This window comes from Acomys minous, assembly GCF_964271855.1.
Source record: "Acomys minous genome assembly, chromosome: 5".
Lineage (NCBI taxonomy): Eukaryota > Metazoa > Chordata > Mammalia > Rodentia > Muridae > Acomys > Acomys minous.
The window spans coordinates 89,267,481-89,283,324 of record NC_140494.1 but is presented as its reverse complement, the minus strand read 5'-3'; the positions used below and the strand labels follow the sequence as shown (position 1 = coordinate 89,283,324).

At 52.4% G+C, this 15,844-nt stretch overlaps 1 protein-coding gene across 9 annotated transcripts in view; it reads right to left on the bottom strand.

Annotated features, from left to right (window-relative positions):
* IGSF9B (immunoglobulin superfamily member 9B) overlaps nt 1–11,702 on the bottom strand; it is a 47,172-nt gene extending 35,470 nt beyond the window's left edge. For all 9 annotated transcript variants that reach the window (XM_084782937.1, XM_084782942.1, XM_084782938.1 and 6 more), the window contains exons 1-2: nt 11,412–11,702; nt 975–1,172 (exon numbers count right to left, since the gene is read on the bottom strand). In XM_084782937.1, coding sequence (XP_084639063.1) covers nt 975–1,172; nt 11,412–11,475 — 262 coding nt within the window. In that variant the 5' untranslated portion in view covers nt 11,476–11,702. The remainder of the gene's footprint in view (nt 1–974; nt 1,173–11,411) is intronic.
* Between the last annotated feature and the right edge of the window lie 4,142 nt (nt 11,703–15,844).

Below are 15,844 nucleotides of genomic sequence, written 5' to 3'. Positions count from 1 at the left end.
GGAGTTCAAAGGTACAGCAACTACACGGGAAGTGTGATGCTTTGAGTTCAATCTTCAGCACCAAAGGAAGAAAAGAAGGAAAGGAATGGGAGAAGGGAGAAAGGAAAGGAGGGAGGGAAGGAGGGAGGAAGGGAGGGAGGGAGGGAGGGAGGGAGGGGGGTGAAAAGAATGCATGCATTCTCAGAGAAGGTAATTCGGCCCTCAGAAGCCATAGGAAAAAGAAAGGTAGAAGGAGGGTCCTGCCTGTCTCCTCACTTCCTCTCAGCTCCAGCACACGTTCACACTCACAGACACACATATGCACACACCCTGTGCCCTCTTCCCTGGCAGCCTGGCAGGCGGCAGCAATGAGTCACAGGGAGACCACACTGGCAGAATAATTACAGAGCAAGACATAAAGGGGGGGGGCAGGGAAGGGGGGGTAGCGGCAGAGGAGGTGAGATCAGACGTCTGCCATGAGCATGAACAGCAAGAAGGGGAGATGCAGTACCAGGCTCGGCACTGGATACCCCAACTTTAGAGCCAGGAAAGTGGAAGCACGCAGACAGCCAACCTACAGCCTCGGCAATACCATGCCTAGGAAAAGGTGGAGCTATCTGAATCTCCTCGCCCTCTACCCCTTGCTTCCTCCAAAGAGACCCGCTTTCTAGCCTGCCCCAAACTCCTAGCCCCTCATCACATCCCCGAGATGAATAGACAGGCTTCCTGTCTGCCTCGCCTCCTACTTCCTCTCCTACTTATGGTTAAAATCCCACCAGAGGGCAAAGAGAGAAGGAAAAGGGCAAAGACCATGAAAGACAGAGATAACAAGGCCAGGCAAGAAAAAGATCAGACGTGACAGAGAAAAAAAAAAAAACGAAGAGTACCTGGGACTTTGTGGGTACCACTGAGGCCTGAACGGAAGGCTCAACACAGCCCAAACCTAGAGGGTGATGGAGAGAAAGAGGGGGCAGCTCTCGTCGCTCACACGTTACCTGCATACTCAGGGTCCACATGTGGGGGATAGTAGCCAAACTTGATGAAGATAGGGATGGGGACCCCAAACTTGAACCACTCTACAACATAGGGTGGGGGCTGTCCCGTCACTGGATGGATTACGTCGCATCGCAGAACCACACCCTCGCCGGCTCGAGCAGTCACAAACTCGGGTTCCTCTCGCAGGCCGTGGGCACCTAACAAGGACAGCCAAGGTGACACATGAAGAATTGGTTTAAAAAAAAAAATCCTGCTCCTACAGTTTATGCTGATATCCAACCCTCCCTCCCACTTCTGGTCCTACCCTTTCCCTCTCCAAGGGTCCTTAGCGCACCCTGAATACCCACATCTTATGCATATCTCCCTCTGCCCTTAGGATATTCAAGCTTCCTGTATAGACTTGGAAGAGAAGAAAGGAAGGGATGCCCCATTTTCTCTAGTCTTACAAGGAAGACTTCCCACCCCAGACCCAAAAGCAGCAGGCATGATCATGTCTGGCCTGAAGCACAGGGCATGCAGGCCCTTCGGTCCTGGAGGCCCTGCCAAGCTGTAGTCCCTGTGAACATTCTGCAATCTTTCTGAAGCAAGGCACTTCCCACTGGAGCCTGGTGGGCGAAGGCAGAGCCAGCCTCCTCTGCCGCTCCACCCCCAGCTCAGCCTGGTGTTACAGCACTAAACAAGAGGGCTCCATACAGGAGTGGGGAATCCCTAACAAGCTAAGGAGGCTGCTTGGCAACACCGGAGGGAAAGCCCCACGGGCCTGAGCGGCCTCGCCAGCCCCTCCCCCAACCCACTGCGCCAGCCTTGCTGCAGAGGGGAGCAGGAGGCACTGCAGCCCTCCAATTTCCAAGCCCTGAATCTATTAAACTCTCACAGTCGCTCCAGACATCACCACCAAGAGAGAAAGATAATGGTGACAAAGGAGGGCACCCTGGAGCAATCCCCTACCTTTCACAGAGGACATCAGAATCAGAGCACACCCACATGGGGAAGAGGGTAAGGAATGGACAGAAGGGGCCTCCAACCTACCCAAACTGCAGCCTTGAGGAGCTAGGAAAAAAACTAACTCTGGGGACACTGTCCACACATCAGAGCAAACAGAACCTGAAGCCCACCTCCAGCCCCATACCCCTCTCACACCAGAAAAGGAGAAGGGGACAACAAGGTCACCTTGATCATTTCTTCCAATAAGAAGGACAGCCTCACCCGTGCCTCTCTTCAACTGCCCACGACTCCCCCAAGCTAACTACACATTTTCCCTTCACCACCCTCCAAGCCCAGCTCTTCAGGGCAGCACCAAGGACAGCAGCCACAAAGGGTGGTTACAAGCCTGATGCCTGCCTGCTGGAGAACAAGAGAGCTTTGTGGATCCCCCAGTCCTCTTTCTGCACCTCTGACCCTGTGAGCTCATGTCTCTGTCTGTCCTTCATATCTGTGTGTCTAGCTGTGTGTGTGTGTGTGTGTGTGTGTGTGTGTGTGTGTGTGTGTGTTTTCCTGATCCCTGTCTACCTCTGTGTCCTCTGTACCAGTTTCTCTCCTTTCTCTATGTCTTGCTTTTCTCTTTCTGACTCCTCTACATCTCTGTCTTTGTCTCTTTTTAGTGCACGAGGGGTGTGTGTGTGTGTGTGTGTGTGTGTGTGTGTGTGTGTGTGTTGTATACCCCTGCCTTTCTGTCTTTCTCCCCTGCTCCTTCCTCGTGTCTCTCTGTCAATGCCTCCATCTCTGTTTCTTTATCTTACTCCCACTCTATGATTCTGTCTACCTGTCTCTCTCTCTCTCTCTCTCTCTCTCTCTCTCTCTCTCTCTCTCTCTCTCTCTCTCGCTCTCTCTGTGTGTGTGTGTGTGTGTGTGTGTGTGTGTGTATGAGAGAGAGAGAGAGAGTGTGTGTGTGTGTGTGTATGAGAGAGAGAGAGAGAGAGAGAGAGAGAGAGAGAGAGTGTGTGTGTGTGTGTGTGTGTGTGTGTGTGTGTGTTGATGAGGCCTATGCATTTCTCCTGGCCTATAACAGGAGAAGGCGCTTTGCCTGTTTTTCAGAAATGGGGAGCTTTCTTATGTGCATGTGTGTTTCTCGTCTGTACCTCTCCAAGGAGTCAGTGTGTGTCGCCTGTGTCTCCTTCTCCCCCCCCCCCTCTTCCTCCCTCTTCTCTGCAACTTGCAGAAGGAGGAGGCAGAGAGGGAGGCAAGCCCTTGCAGAAGCCTATTGGCTCTCGGTGACATCACTGTTTTCTAGAGAAAGAGCTAAGATCACCGAGTATTTTTGGAGCAAAGCAGAGTGTTGCACTCACCTGCCAGAGGCCCAGGCAGGTTTCCCAGCCTCCCCTCCCCCAACCTGGCTCCAGGATGTTTTCAGCCCAGGCCCTCCAGGAAAGAGGAGGCCCAGTAGCAGGGAGTGCCACCCTGCACCCCTCACATCCCATAGGACACATGGGCAAAAAGAAAAAAGCCTACTGAATCCAGGCATACAAAGACCAGTACTAGACCAAGAAGAATGAACAGCCCACAGGATAGGGGAAGGGGTGGGGGGAGAATAATGCAGGTTGTGTGTGTATGTGCATGTCCGTGCACACGTGCAAAAAACTATTTGCAGCATAGCCTGTGAGGAGATTAGGAGACAAACGACAGGAGCCTGAGAAAGGGGAAGGAACTTTCCCCAGAGCCAGGTTATCTGGAGGTGAGCAAAATGGCCCACTGAAGGTAGTGCCTTTGGCCCTAGAATCTAGACAGAAGGGAGGGAGCTGAGCAAGGCTGGGAAGTTCTAGTAGTCAACAGTCAACGTCTGCTCTGGACAACAGGCTGCCAAGTTCAGGGCTCTGGAGGGCAATGCCCAGAGGTAGGTCAACCTTGGCATGGGTCCCCACAGTGCCAGCTGCTCATTTGCACCCACACTGATTGCTTCTCACTGCATCTCAATAAGGCCAAGTTTTCCCACCTTCCTTCCCACCTGAAAGGAAGGCTGCATGTTCACATGCCCCGGCCTCAGCCAGCCCCTGGTCTGGGCCCTGAGCCCCAAGCATGAAGCACACCCTAACAAGCACTCCCGACCAGCATCTCTTCTCCAGGGTATTCCAACCACCGACAGTGGCTGCAAAGTGGGTGCAACCCAAAGATGACACACAAGACAAAAATGAGGCAGGTTTCTCCGCAAGGAACGCGACGAGGTTGGGGGGTGGGGGGTGGGGGGGGAAAGCCATATCTCAGCCTCCACACTCAGTCCAGGCTCTCCTGAGTTTCTGGATCTCAAAATAGTCATCTTCTCTTTTCCTTCTTACACGCAGACAGAAACAGACACACATGCACACCCGAGAGCACATGCACACACGCACACACACTGGGTGCGTAACCTCACTCCATCACCCCATCACCCACAGATACTTCTCTCTAGCCTTCATCTTCTCTGAGCCAAAATATGTCTAGTAAACACCTCTCCAGAAAAGCACAGTGTGTGGGGCGGGGCAAGCGGAGAGAAGTTATTAGCCCAGCTAAGGTATAGTGTGTAGTGGGAAGGAGGGGCTTGAAAAAGGAGACATTGGGAAATCAAACAGAGGGGCAAGCAAATCCGAGTCCAGGTGCGAAAGGGACTCAGATCAGGAAATTAGGAAAGGGGAGCAAACGGACCTCATGCAAGCTGAGTGCATGCCCAACCCAACTAGAGAGACACGCCGGTCAGTTGCCATAACAAAGAGACACTGGAACTCGAAGAGCCCTAGAGCTAAGAATCAGAGCAGAGTCTGCAGAAGCTAGACATATTTGTGCCCAGCAGGACCATGCAGAACAGCTAGAAGGAACCAGAGGAAGGGGGAGGGCAAAAGAAATGCCTAGAAATAGTGACCACAAATCCCTCCTTCAGACTGGCTTTGCCCGGGGAGCAAGCACGATAAGAAAGAGGCTAGTAAATCTCCCGGGCCCCACACAGCACTTTTCAAGAGAGCATTAGGATGGTCTTGTATGTATGCCTACTAAATCTGAATCCTGAGTGTCTGCCCAGGCCATTTTAGGGCTATGCCATGCTAGCAGGAAAAGAACACGAGAGGGAAGGTGGATGGAGCGGGGCCCCTACAGATTGGCTGACCTTTTGGGAAACCCATAGGATACAAATCTCCCATTCTCTGGGCCAGGTGGTACCCAGTGGGTAGCTGAGTCCAGAGCTGCCAGCAGACACCCTGTGTGCACAGAACCACAAGTCATCCAAGGCTTGGCACAGACCCACACTCAACCGTCACAACCCAGAGCCAGCAAAGAGCTGGGGGAGGAAGGGTCCTGACCATGGAAAACCACTCCTGAGCACCAAGAGGCAGGTGTAGAAACCCTTGGCCGCCGCTGGGAGGCAAATATAATACAGTGCCCAGCTCCACTACAGACAGAGTCTGTGCTGCGAGTGTGATGGTACATGCCTATAGTGTGGCCTCTGACACAACACTGCTATCTCCGTCTTGCAAACAGGGACAGTTAGGCGGCTCCGGCAAAGCTACCTAGGTAACAAATGGTGGGTCAGGATTCCTTCCAGAACCCTGGGGACCAAGGCCTCTCTGCCCTATGCACCACTCTTTCCCCCAGATCAGAGCTTCTATCCTCATTCTCCAGAGGCTCTCAGAGTCCAGACCCTACGTCCTAAGGCCACAGACAGATGGGCCTTCCTCCCAGAAGCAGTTAAAAGAGACGCAGCAACGCTGGCTGACTCTGGTGAAGGTCACTCTACCTGGTCCTTGGAAGCCCTGCTGGGTTTGATTATGGCTGAGAGGAAGGAAGAATACCCAGCCTCCATGGCTCCTCGCTGCAGCCTCCTCTTCCTCCTCCTCTGGGCACCAGACTCTCAAACCACAGGCCTGTTGTCTAATAATACCAGCGACAGCCACCGCCACCTCCATCTGCCAGCCTGAAAATAATCCCTGCTGAGTCCAAAAAAGACACAGCCCCCAATAGTCCCCCCAATCCCTCCTCCTCGACAGGCCAGGAGGCTCCAGGAGATTCCAGGAAGCCAGCCGACTTGGGCTCTCTCACCACGTGGGAGGCACACATCCAGAGGAGGAGGGGCCTGAGGACAGCAGAAAGTTGGCTCCTGCTACCGGAGTACCTGGGAAGGGACATACAGAGAGCCTGGGCTGCAGAGGAGACCAGTACCCAGGACGTGAGGATGCCCCATCCTCGACATACGCGGGATGGGTGGGTGTGAGGCTATCTATGGCATAGTCCTCTGCCTAGGAAGGACTCTCACATTCTAGAAAAGCCCTGATTTGCCGTGGCCCTCATCAGTATCTTCGCTGCCTTTCTGCACCCCTCCCAAGAAGCCAAGGGATAGTGAGCCAAGCCAGATAAGCCACAACTTTAGGAACAGCAAGGTACTAGGTGGGCTGAGACCCCTCTCACCTCCAACCTTCTGGCTGGATTGCCAACCCCACCCCACCCCCAGCCACCAATGCTATTAGTGACCTTAATTTGCTGGGCTAGATTATATTTCCAAGAGCCCTTTCCCCAGGAGCCACGGGCAGGAAGGAAGTCTGTAATTGAATCTCAGTGCACGGCTCCTCAGCAGAAAAGTGAAGCCATGCCTCCCATAGCCACAACCCTAGCCCTACCAACTGGATGGACGCCTGTCCTCACATAGCCTGTGTGCCTCCCAGGGCAATCTGCTATGCACAAGTCAAGGCTGGCCAGTGAGGGCACCACAGGTCAGGCGGGCATAGGAAATGAGTGAGAGGTTACTCCAGATAGAGCGACAGCATCCCTGCTCTGAACCAGGATGAGGCAATGTTTCACAGGTACAATCTGTGCCCAAGTACCAGTTTTATGCCACACCCCCATATCTATGGGCCACTTGGCCAGGAAAAAAAAAAAAGTTAGAAGGTCAGGTTATCGGGCCCCCTCTTTGTCGGAAGGTCTGGCAAGCTGGCTGAGACCTCTGTCATAGCCCTGACCCTCCTGGAACTTTCAAAACCCTCCCAGAGGCCCCATCCCTACTCACCACTCTGCTGCTTACTCATGCAAGAGGAACAGGAAAGCAGGAAGATTTCTAAGAAAAATAGGTCAGTTGCCTCAGGCAGACCAGGCCACACCCATGGGCAGTGCCCCTGGGGCAGAAGCCTGCCTGCAAGCTGCTCCTCCGGCCCCAATCCTCCTGCATCTCCCCAGGCACCCAGGCTTTATCTACCCTGGTCTGTGCCAGGCCATGGCAGCTAATGCCTCCTAGCAGGAGAAGCAGTCAGCTTTCCCACGAGCCCAGGCCTCTGCCCCATTACTTGGGCTTTCTCTATTGGAACCCAAGCAGTTCTTTAGTCCCAGGTTTGACCTGGAGCCTCCAACTCGAAGAACATCTGGGCTGCCTGGATACAGGTGTGGAACAATGCACAGGGAAGCAGTTTGCCGAGCAGTCTCCCTGCATCCCATAGACTCGAAAGAGGGGCTCCTTCCTAACACTTGTACATAACTGCTCTGTCCTGATGTGATACATGTATGTGCATACAAACACACTTATAAGGGCGTGTGTCCATGTGTAAACACCAATTACAGAGGCATGTATACATTCGTACAGGCGTATATATATGTATATATATACATATATGTGTATATATACACATACAGTGTATACATATATTGTGTGTGCAAACATTTAAAAATATACACTCACACATGCAAATAGGAATATACATAGCACCAGGGCATACACATACACACGCACACAAGATCTTACCAATTATACCGCATTCAGATCCTCACACAAACTGCTCAAGCCACCCCTGGAAGCAGAGGGAAGTGGGGTCACTCTCTGGGGCCCCAGCTGAGAAACCCACAGAAGGGAGCAGCTCTCATGGCAAAGGGAACCAGTTAAATCTTGCTGTTCACGGTGCTTGCCTAACTGGGCCTCCCCTCCTACCTCCACATTTTCAGTGCAAACTGGAGGACTCAGGGAGACCTAATGAGCATGCAGTAGAACTGGGGAAAAGGCAAAGAAGAGAGCTAGGGGCTGCCCTGCTGGGGAGGGGACAGAGAAGAGACCTAGACCCTGGAAAGTGCAAGGCACAGCAAAGAAGGGAGGGGCCAGCTCTCAGCATCTAGCCAGGCAGCCTTTGCTCCTTGAGAAACCAGATCCCAGCTTTCTGTCTCAGAGGTATAAACGTGAAACCATCTGAACCTGGGAGCTAACAACTCCAGAGACTGGTGTGTGCAGGCCCATAGGCCCAGAGTGACCAGCTGACTCTTTCCAGTGCCCAGCATCATGCTTCCTCCCACACAGACCCACTCTAGCCTCTTGCCTCCTACCCGACACTCCCCACCCCCACCCCACGCCCACCGCTGCCACCACCTCCATGTAAGTGTCCTGGACACACTCATACCAGCACTCACTAACCACTTCCTGAACCAGGTCCTTCTCAGCTGGAGAGGCTGCCCAGGGGTTTATAACACATTTCTTTCTGTCTCCATCAACAAGGGATGCTGGGTGGGTCAAAGCCAGAGAGAGAACAGAGGGCAGAGCTCCAACTGCAAGCAGAATCTGAGTCAGACTCTAATTTACCTGGGCACACAGGAGCCAGGGAGGCCACCAACCGACTCCAGCAGGCGGGGTAGGGGGATGGGGGGGTAGCATCAGGAATAAAAAGCAGCCTTCCCTCTGTTACGGGAGGTTGCCCATCAGTTATACCTCACTCAGGACTTTCCACATGATGTGGAAACTCCCCCAGATTGCTGGGCAGATGTCTGTGAAGCAGGAACTGCTACATCAGTAGCCTTCCTCTATTCCTCTTTTTTTTTTTTTTTTTTTTAAGTTTAGTTTTGAGACAAGGCTTCTCCATGCAGCTGTGGCTGTCCTGGAACTCGTTCTGTACAACAGGCTGGCCTCAAGCTCACAGAGATCCACCTGCTTCTGCTTTTCCTGTTTTCGTTTCCCTTCCAACTGGACCACGCTACCAACCTCTGTTACTTCCAAGATGCCTGAGCAGCACCCAAAGGAAGAGTCCATGCCCACCTCTGTCCTAGACTTGCAACCTGGCCGTTTGATGGGTCCTACTTCAGATGACTCTAAACGAAGCCTCTCACTGTCCCCGGGGCTAGAGGATTTCTCCAGAAGTCACCTCTGCCACTTACAGAACATCTGGATCCCATAAGGCCCCTCATCAGCACCGCAACCCCAGCCTCAAAGACAAGCAGGTACACTTCTCCCTCTGTAGGCGGGGCTCCGCATCCTTCCTATAGCATCTGGCAGCCAGCAATACTTCAGCTTTGCAGACCTTGTAAAGGACTTCCAAGCAATTCTGCATGCTCCACCCACACTTCACTGGGATGCAGGAAACAAGAGGTTCTACCAGACAAGGTCAGCCCAGCAAGGGGTCTAGCTTCCTTAGAGGCAGCCTTTTGCATGTCCCCTCACACACTCCTACCTTCCAGCTCCCTCAATCGCCCAAAGGAAAGGAAGTGATGAGGAGCCAGGAACCCCACAGATGCTGAACTACTAAATAAGATGTTTTGGTGAGCACATTCTTCTCAACAGGCAGCCATCCACTTCTCCATCACAGTACTGAGCACACACACACACACCCCAAACCTCTACAAGTTCCTACAGCTAACCCACTTTCCACTGAGGTAAGTGACATTTAGAAAACCTGAGAAATTTGCCCAAGGTCACAGGGTCAGCAAGTCGGACAGCCAGGATTTGAATCCCAACAGTTTACCAGCAAACCTATGTCTGTAACTACTTCCTAGAGCCATTTTAGACTAAAAAGACCCCCAGGACCCATCAGGTCACCCTTGCCCCCCAGACAGAAGCCGGAATTCTAGACGGAAGTGCTAATAACCTTCGCGTCCAACAACCTTCAACGTTGGGAAGTTCCTCCTCCTGTCTAGCCACTCTGAGAATCTCTGGAATATAAACGTGATTTCTTTTAGTCTGTGTTTAAGTTAAAGAAAAAAAAAATCTGTCCATTCCTATACCCTCGCTGAGGCTGGGAGGCTAGTTCAAAGCCTTCCTTCAGTGTCTCTTCAATTCTGATCCTAGCACAGCCTTTTGTGCTTTCAGAGACAGTCCAACAGCAGAACGTACCAAAACCTAGAGGAGAGGAGGAGGAGGTCACTGAAAGACTGCGTGGGAAGGGGGAAGGGGAGAGGCACAGTAAGATCCATCTTTTCCCCCATAAGCTCCTGAGGTCACCCTGTGTTAGTTTTCCCACCCGACAAATGGAAAGCTCTATAGCCATCCCGACCATCAAGGTGATGGATGGAAAGCCGTCTTTCCCTCCACCCTCCTTTCTTGTTCAGAACCCCCTCTCAAGTAGCAGAGGAGACACATTCCAATCCGGAAACTTTCTCAAACCACTCCTCCCCACCACACGCCCCAGGCAAGGTGCAAAGAAGCCGGGAACCCCGAGCCTCCAGCAGAGCCCTACTAAATGGCTCCCTGGTCCGCAGGTCCTCGCCACCCTGCCGCCTTCCACCCACAGACCATTCCTCTCCCGCCGCCATCTCCTCCCTGCTTTGCGAACTTGCCCGTAACCGGGTCCATTCCACCCGCAGAAACCGTGAGCTCAGAGTCCGGGCGGCTTCCAGGCTCGGCTCTGACTTCCATACAAGGGCCGAGAGCCGGATGCCACCCAGAGCTCTGCCATCTCCAAAACGAAAGCTCTCGCGCTCAAGTATGCACCATGCGCCCTGGCTTCCCCCTAGCTTATTCTTGGGCTCAGACCCGAGAAGGCAGAAAGAAAAATTCTGCTCGACTTTGAAACGTAGAGGAGCAGACCCCTCCCTCGAGGCCCTCGCCCCCTACCCACGGCCGCGGAGCCTGGCAGCCTGGAGCGCAGAGGGGAGACGGCGCCTCCCCGGGAACTTTTGCCTGGCCGGGGCCCAGGTGCGGCTAGCTAGGATGGGCGCTGGCGGCCGCCAGGGCCAAGAAAGCAGATGCTGCTGGGAGCTGCTAGGTCAATTCTGCTTGTCACCTGCCAAAGGAATCTGACCTCTCCCCCCCACCACCAAGATGTATGGAAAGGAAGAGCGCGAGGTAGAGAACTAGGTCCCTTAGAGGCAGCTGCGGGGAGTCCCAAGCTCTTGGTCGCGTCTCCCTGCAAGGGCTCCTCCATCGTGCAGTGCTGTGAGGTGCTGGAAGTCACGGAATCCCGCCTGAAGACCCGCAAAGTCTCCAGCAGCCAGAGTTAGAGCACTAAGGGTTCCCCAAAGCTCAGGTTCGACGTACGGTTGTGGACCACGGGGCCCAAGGTGGGCCAAGTCCACTTCGATTCGAAGGCGTTCGTTCTCCGCAGCCCATGGGCTCCCGCACCTTCCCGCCGAGTTCCTCCCACCCGCAGCTCCCCGGCCCTAGCGCCAGTGCGGGTAGGTGCGCCCGGCCGGAGCCGGAGCCGAAGCCGGAGCCTCGCCCCTGGGGTTCGGGAGCCAGAGCCCCGAGCGAAGGTCTGAGAACACCAGGAGGGTTGGAGGATGAACGCTGCACTTCAACTCACCTTGAGCCGCAAGACCTCGGGTGCTGATCACACTTGCTATCAAAGTGGCCACATACCAAATCATAGTACTACCGCGCGCCAGCCAAGAGCCTCATCCTATCGCGAAGTGCTCTTGCGTCTGAACACTTCTCGTGCCCCAGTGCCCGCTTCTCGCCTGCCTACGCCCCTTGCCGGTGCTCCAGTAGCCCGGGCGGCCCGCTCTCCATCCCTCCCTGGCTCCGCTCGGCTCAGCGCGCGCAGCCTCCCGGGCCCCGGCGCAGCGGCACCTGCACTGCCAACCGAGGCAGAGCGCAGCCAGGTCCACTGTGAAGCCTAGCCGGGCCTATCCTGGTGGCCCGCCCCTGACGTCTGCCTATTGGACGTTGCTCACAGATCTAGGGTCTGATTGGCTTAACTCTTTGTCCGTCGCTGCTCGAAGGAGGCGAGCCCATTTCAAGGTGCGTTGAAGTGCAGCAAGGACAGAGCCGCAGAATCATGCGCATTGCCTGGGAAAAGGCGTTGTAGCGTCTTTGCTCTATTCTGTTCTCAGCTCAGACTGCATGGCAAGTTTCTGATTAAATAAATGGTAGCTTCCCGTACTGGCCAATAGGACCCTCGGAGTCCCAATAACCTTTGACAGGTCCGAGGGAGATAGAGCCCCCACCCACCTTGAGAATCCAACATCCGGTTTCTGTCACGGAAAAAAAAAAAAAAGCAGTTCCCGGGAGGACCACGCTCTGACAGGGATAGGGAAACCCAAGCATCCTCGGGAAACTAGGGGACGTCCTTTGCTGGAGATCGGTTCAAAGAGGTCACGTGGTGTCTCCCTGCCCCCCACTCCCTTGCTCACTATTCTCTCAGAACACACCATCTCCACCAAACGTGGTTGGCGTTAAGTTAGGCATCCTCCAGCCCAAAGGCAGGAGGATGACTAAAATGACCTCTAGAAGTCGCTAAATTTAGAATGAGTCATTGGCTCAGCTGCTGCGAGTCACAGACCCCTCTGGAACACATGTGCACACGTACTGCCACCCCCTACTGCTGGTCATCGTTTCTCATGATTACTAAATCCCAACTCTGAGCCATTAAACTTTTTCCTCCTCTTTCTAAATAAATGCTTCTTCTCCTGCACACAAATGCCGCTTCCCCCTCCTACCTCACTCAGAGCCAAGCCCCATTGTAGCCGCTTAAAGTCAAGGTGGAGTGGGTGAGGATTAGGGGCTGGGGTGGAGAACCAAGGAAAAAAGGAAAAGATCCTTCTCATCCCTGCAGAAGAAGATAAATAAGGAAGCAGAAAGAGCTTCCTACGTCCCAGGCTCCTAGTCCAGCATCACTTCGTCTCCTCCCCCAACACAGTTGTATGTACACAAGAAATAATGAGTGTCGTGGAGATGTCCACAAGCGTCTCACACCAGCCTTCTGAGGCCTGCAGTGAAGGCGTTTATTCTTTTGAGGACTGGGAGCAGCCGTGAGGAGGGGCGGTTGGCCAGAGAAGGAAATGGCGGGACAATGAAGGAGAGCTCTAAAAAATAAAAATAAAATAAATTAAAAAAAAAAAAAACACAGAGCCCTGCTCTAGGGCACGAAGCTCCCCCACAGAACAACAAACAGCCTTGCTGCTGGAAAAGCAACTATGTGCACGTGGACGCCTACATCTCACACAGAAAGTGGCCTTGAGTAGTGGAGGGCCATTCTTTTCAGGGGGAACTCCCGCTCTCATGGCCACCCAGAAGGTGAAAAGCTGGGGATCCTAGGCAGAGAAGCAAACACACGGATAAACCTTTATCTTCTGGATGTAGTAATCCTGAGAACCAGACTTCTGAATAGCTCCCGCTTGCCCATTTGCTCCACTCACGTGAACACACTCGCTCATGCTGTATGAGTCTGAGGAAATAGTTCATATGCCCCTGCTTCAGGCTCCCTTTCTAGGCCAAGGTGCCTTTCCTGGGGCTGTGACAAAGGCTGCAAACTCTAGACCTCATTGATTCACAGGCAACATGCACCAGGATAACAATTCTTCCTCCAACACAGCATACATATGTGTACCGATAAACATGCTTGCATGCATTCACATACACCCATACATACTTTCTCTGGGTCCTAGGTCTATCAGGACATACTGAGATCCATTTGCTGAATAGGGCATGTGGCTAGGATATGGTTTAATTGTGGCCTCACAAAAACTCATGTTGTTGGAAACTTGATCCCCAAGGTGGCAGTGCTGGGAGAATGGAACCTTTAGGGGGGGGGAGTGGCGTCCTAGGGGCTGGAGAGCTGGCTCGGCAGTTAAGAACACATGCAGCTCCTCCAGAGGACTTGAGTTTGGTCCCTAGCATCCTTATCAGGTGGCTGACCACAACCGGTAACTCCAGCTTCAAAGGATCTACCACCTCTCTACCTGCACTAGGCACACACATGTACACGGAGTTTAAAATAAACAAGGAGGTGAGTTCTACTGAGAAGTCCTTAAGCCACTGGGAGGCCTCCCAAATCCTCCTGGTAGTTCTCATAAGAAGGTTGTCATGAGCAGAGCTGGATGGCTCATGTCAATTATCCCAGCATTGGGACGGTGAGGAGTGCGAGATCATCCTTAGCTACTCAGGAAACTTAAGGTTACCCTGAGCTACAAGAAAAAGAAAACAAAAGGAGGATGGCTGTTATAAAGGGAGGAAGGCGCCCCCCCCCCCGCCCCCCGCCCTCTCTACCTGCCACCTGGCTTGAAATCCAGACACTTGCCAGCACACTAATGCTGGTGCCATTCTTCACCTGTCTTGGGGCCTTCATCAGAAATAACCCAATGCAGGTACCACACCTCTGAGCCTACAGAATTGTGTGCTAAGTAAATCCTTTTTTTTTTCTCTTTGTGGAGTCTACCTCCTTGGATATTTCCTGATGCCAAAGAGGAAGCAAACAAAAGCTAGGTGATACAACTGATGACCCCAGGATTCTGCCCCCTTCATAAGTTCTTGGCAGCTATTTGCCACCCTGTGGGATGATGTGCTGTGTCTTCTGAGGCTGGGGTAAAGACAATGTTGAACCCTTAGGCTGGTCCCAGTTCCTTACATCCATGAGGTAGAAGAGACATACCTGTTTAACATCTATGGAGCCTCTACTTTGAGAAAGTTTCTTCTAGCGTCCCAAAAGCTAAGGAAAAGATGGAACAGGCCCAACCTCCATCCCTTATCATGTTTGCTTGTCCTCAGGGGATGGTGGTTTCTGCTAGGAAGTTAAAATTGTATATCAAACCAGAAAGGGGGGGGGGGAAGAGCATTAGAACCTAAAACAATAAACTGAACTGGGGAGAGAGATGTTCAAAGGAAACTGTCTAAAGATAATACATTTCATCTGGAGAGCGCTACTGGAAACAGAACACAAGAGTGAAGGCAGAGAGGAAAGGGAAGAAAATTGAATGGCAAAGGGAAAAATTAGCATCATGACCATTATCATACAACATGTGTCGGTTCATTTCAGATCAGCTCAAGAGAGGCATGTTGTAGCAAATGGCAGAGAGGAATGAGGCCATTCGGGTCTTTCCCTCCTGACATATGGCTGAGCATTTGACTCAGGAAGGATGGCAAACTCTCCATCCCTAGCAGAGTCATCAAGCCAAATACTCAAGGGCAGTATGGACCCCTTCCAGAAGGCATGTGAAGGAGGAATGTAAGCCAATCCCCATGAATTGGTAGACCTGGTTCATAGTGGATGTCCCTAATGAGTACAGCTTCCTGGTACTATACAGGTTGGGTATAGGAATATATGTCATCTTTTAGCCTCATGAAAATGTTCACTTTTGGAAATACATAATTCTACTCTGATCAGTTATTCCAAGAAAAATCACACTAGCTACTTACTCTTACATGCCCAGAAGCCCTCAGAGAACACATATAAAAGGTATCCAGAGGCAGCTAAAGTTCCCTCTTTACACCCACTGAGCAATCAAACTAAAAACAGCAGCTTGTACTTACCTTCTTCAGGGCCCTTGGTAGGATTTGAGGTAGGACATCAGTTGGAGGAGCTACTAACAAGGAAGAGAAGAAGCTGTAAACCAAAGGAATTTATCCAAAATAAATTTTTAAAAAAGCATTGGTGTTTATACAAATTGACAACAGTTCTAATGATCTTGCAATATTTTATCTTAAAAACTCCAAAATGATACAGTGCCTTAAAATAACAAGCATCATTTATTTGCACAGTGCTTAGTGGGAACCCCAAACATCAGCTCCTGTGGAGATGCTTTCAAGATGGCTCACGCACCTGGCTCTTAGCTGCTTGTTAGCCAGGCTAGTCGGTGACGGTTCATGTCACATCCTCATGCAGACTCCTCTATAGGCAGTCTGGGCTTCCTCACAGCCTGCTGGCTGGGTTCCAAGAGCCAGCGTCCCAACAGACCCATGTGGAAATACCCTTTATAGCCCCCTGCCCTGGATGACACAGGCTCACGTCTACAGGTGTAC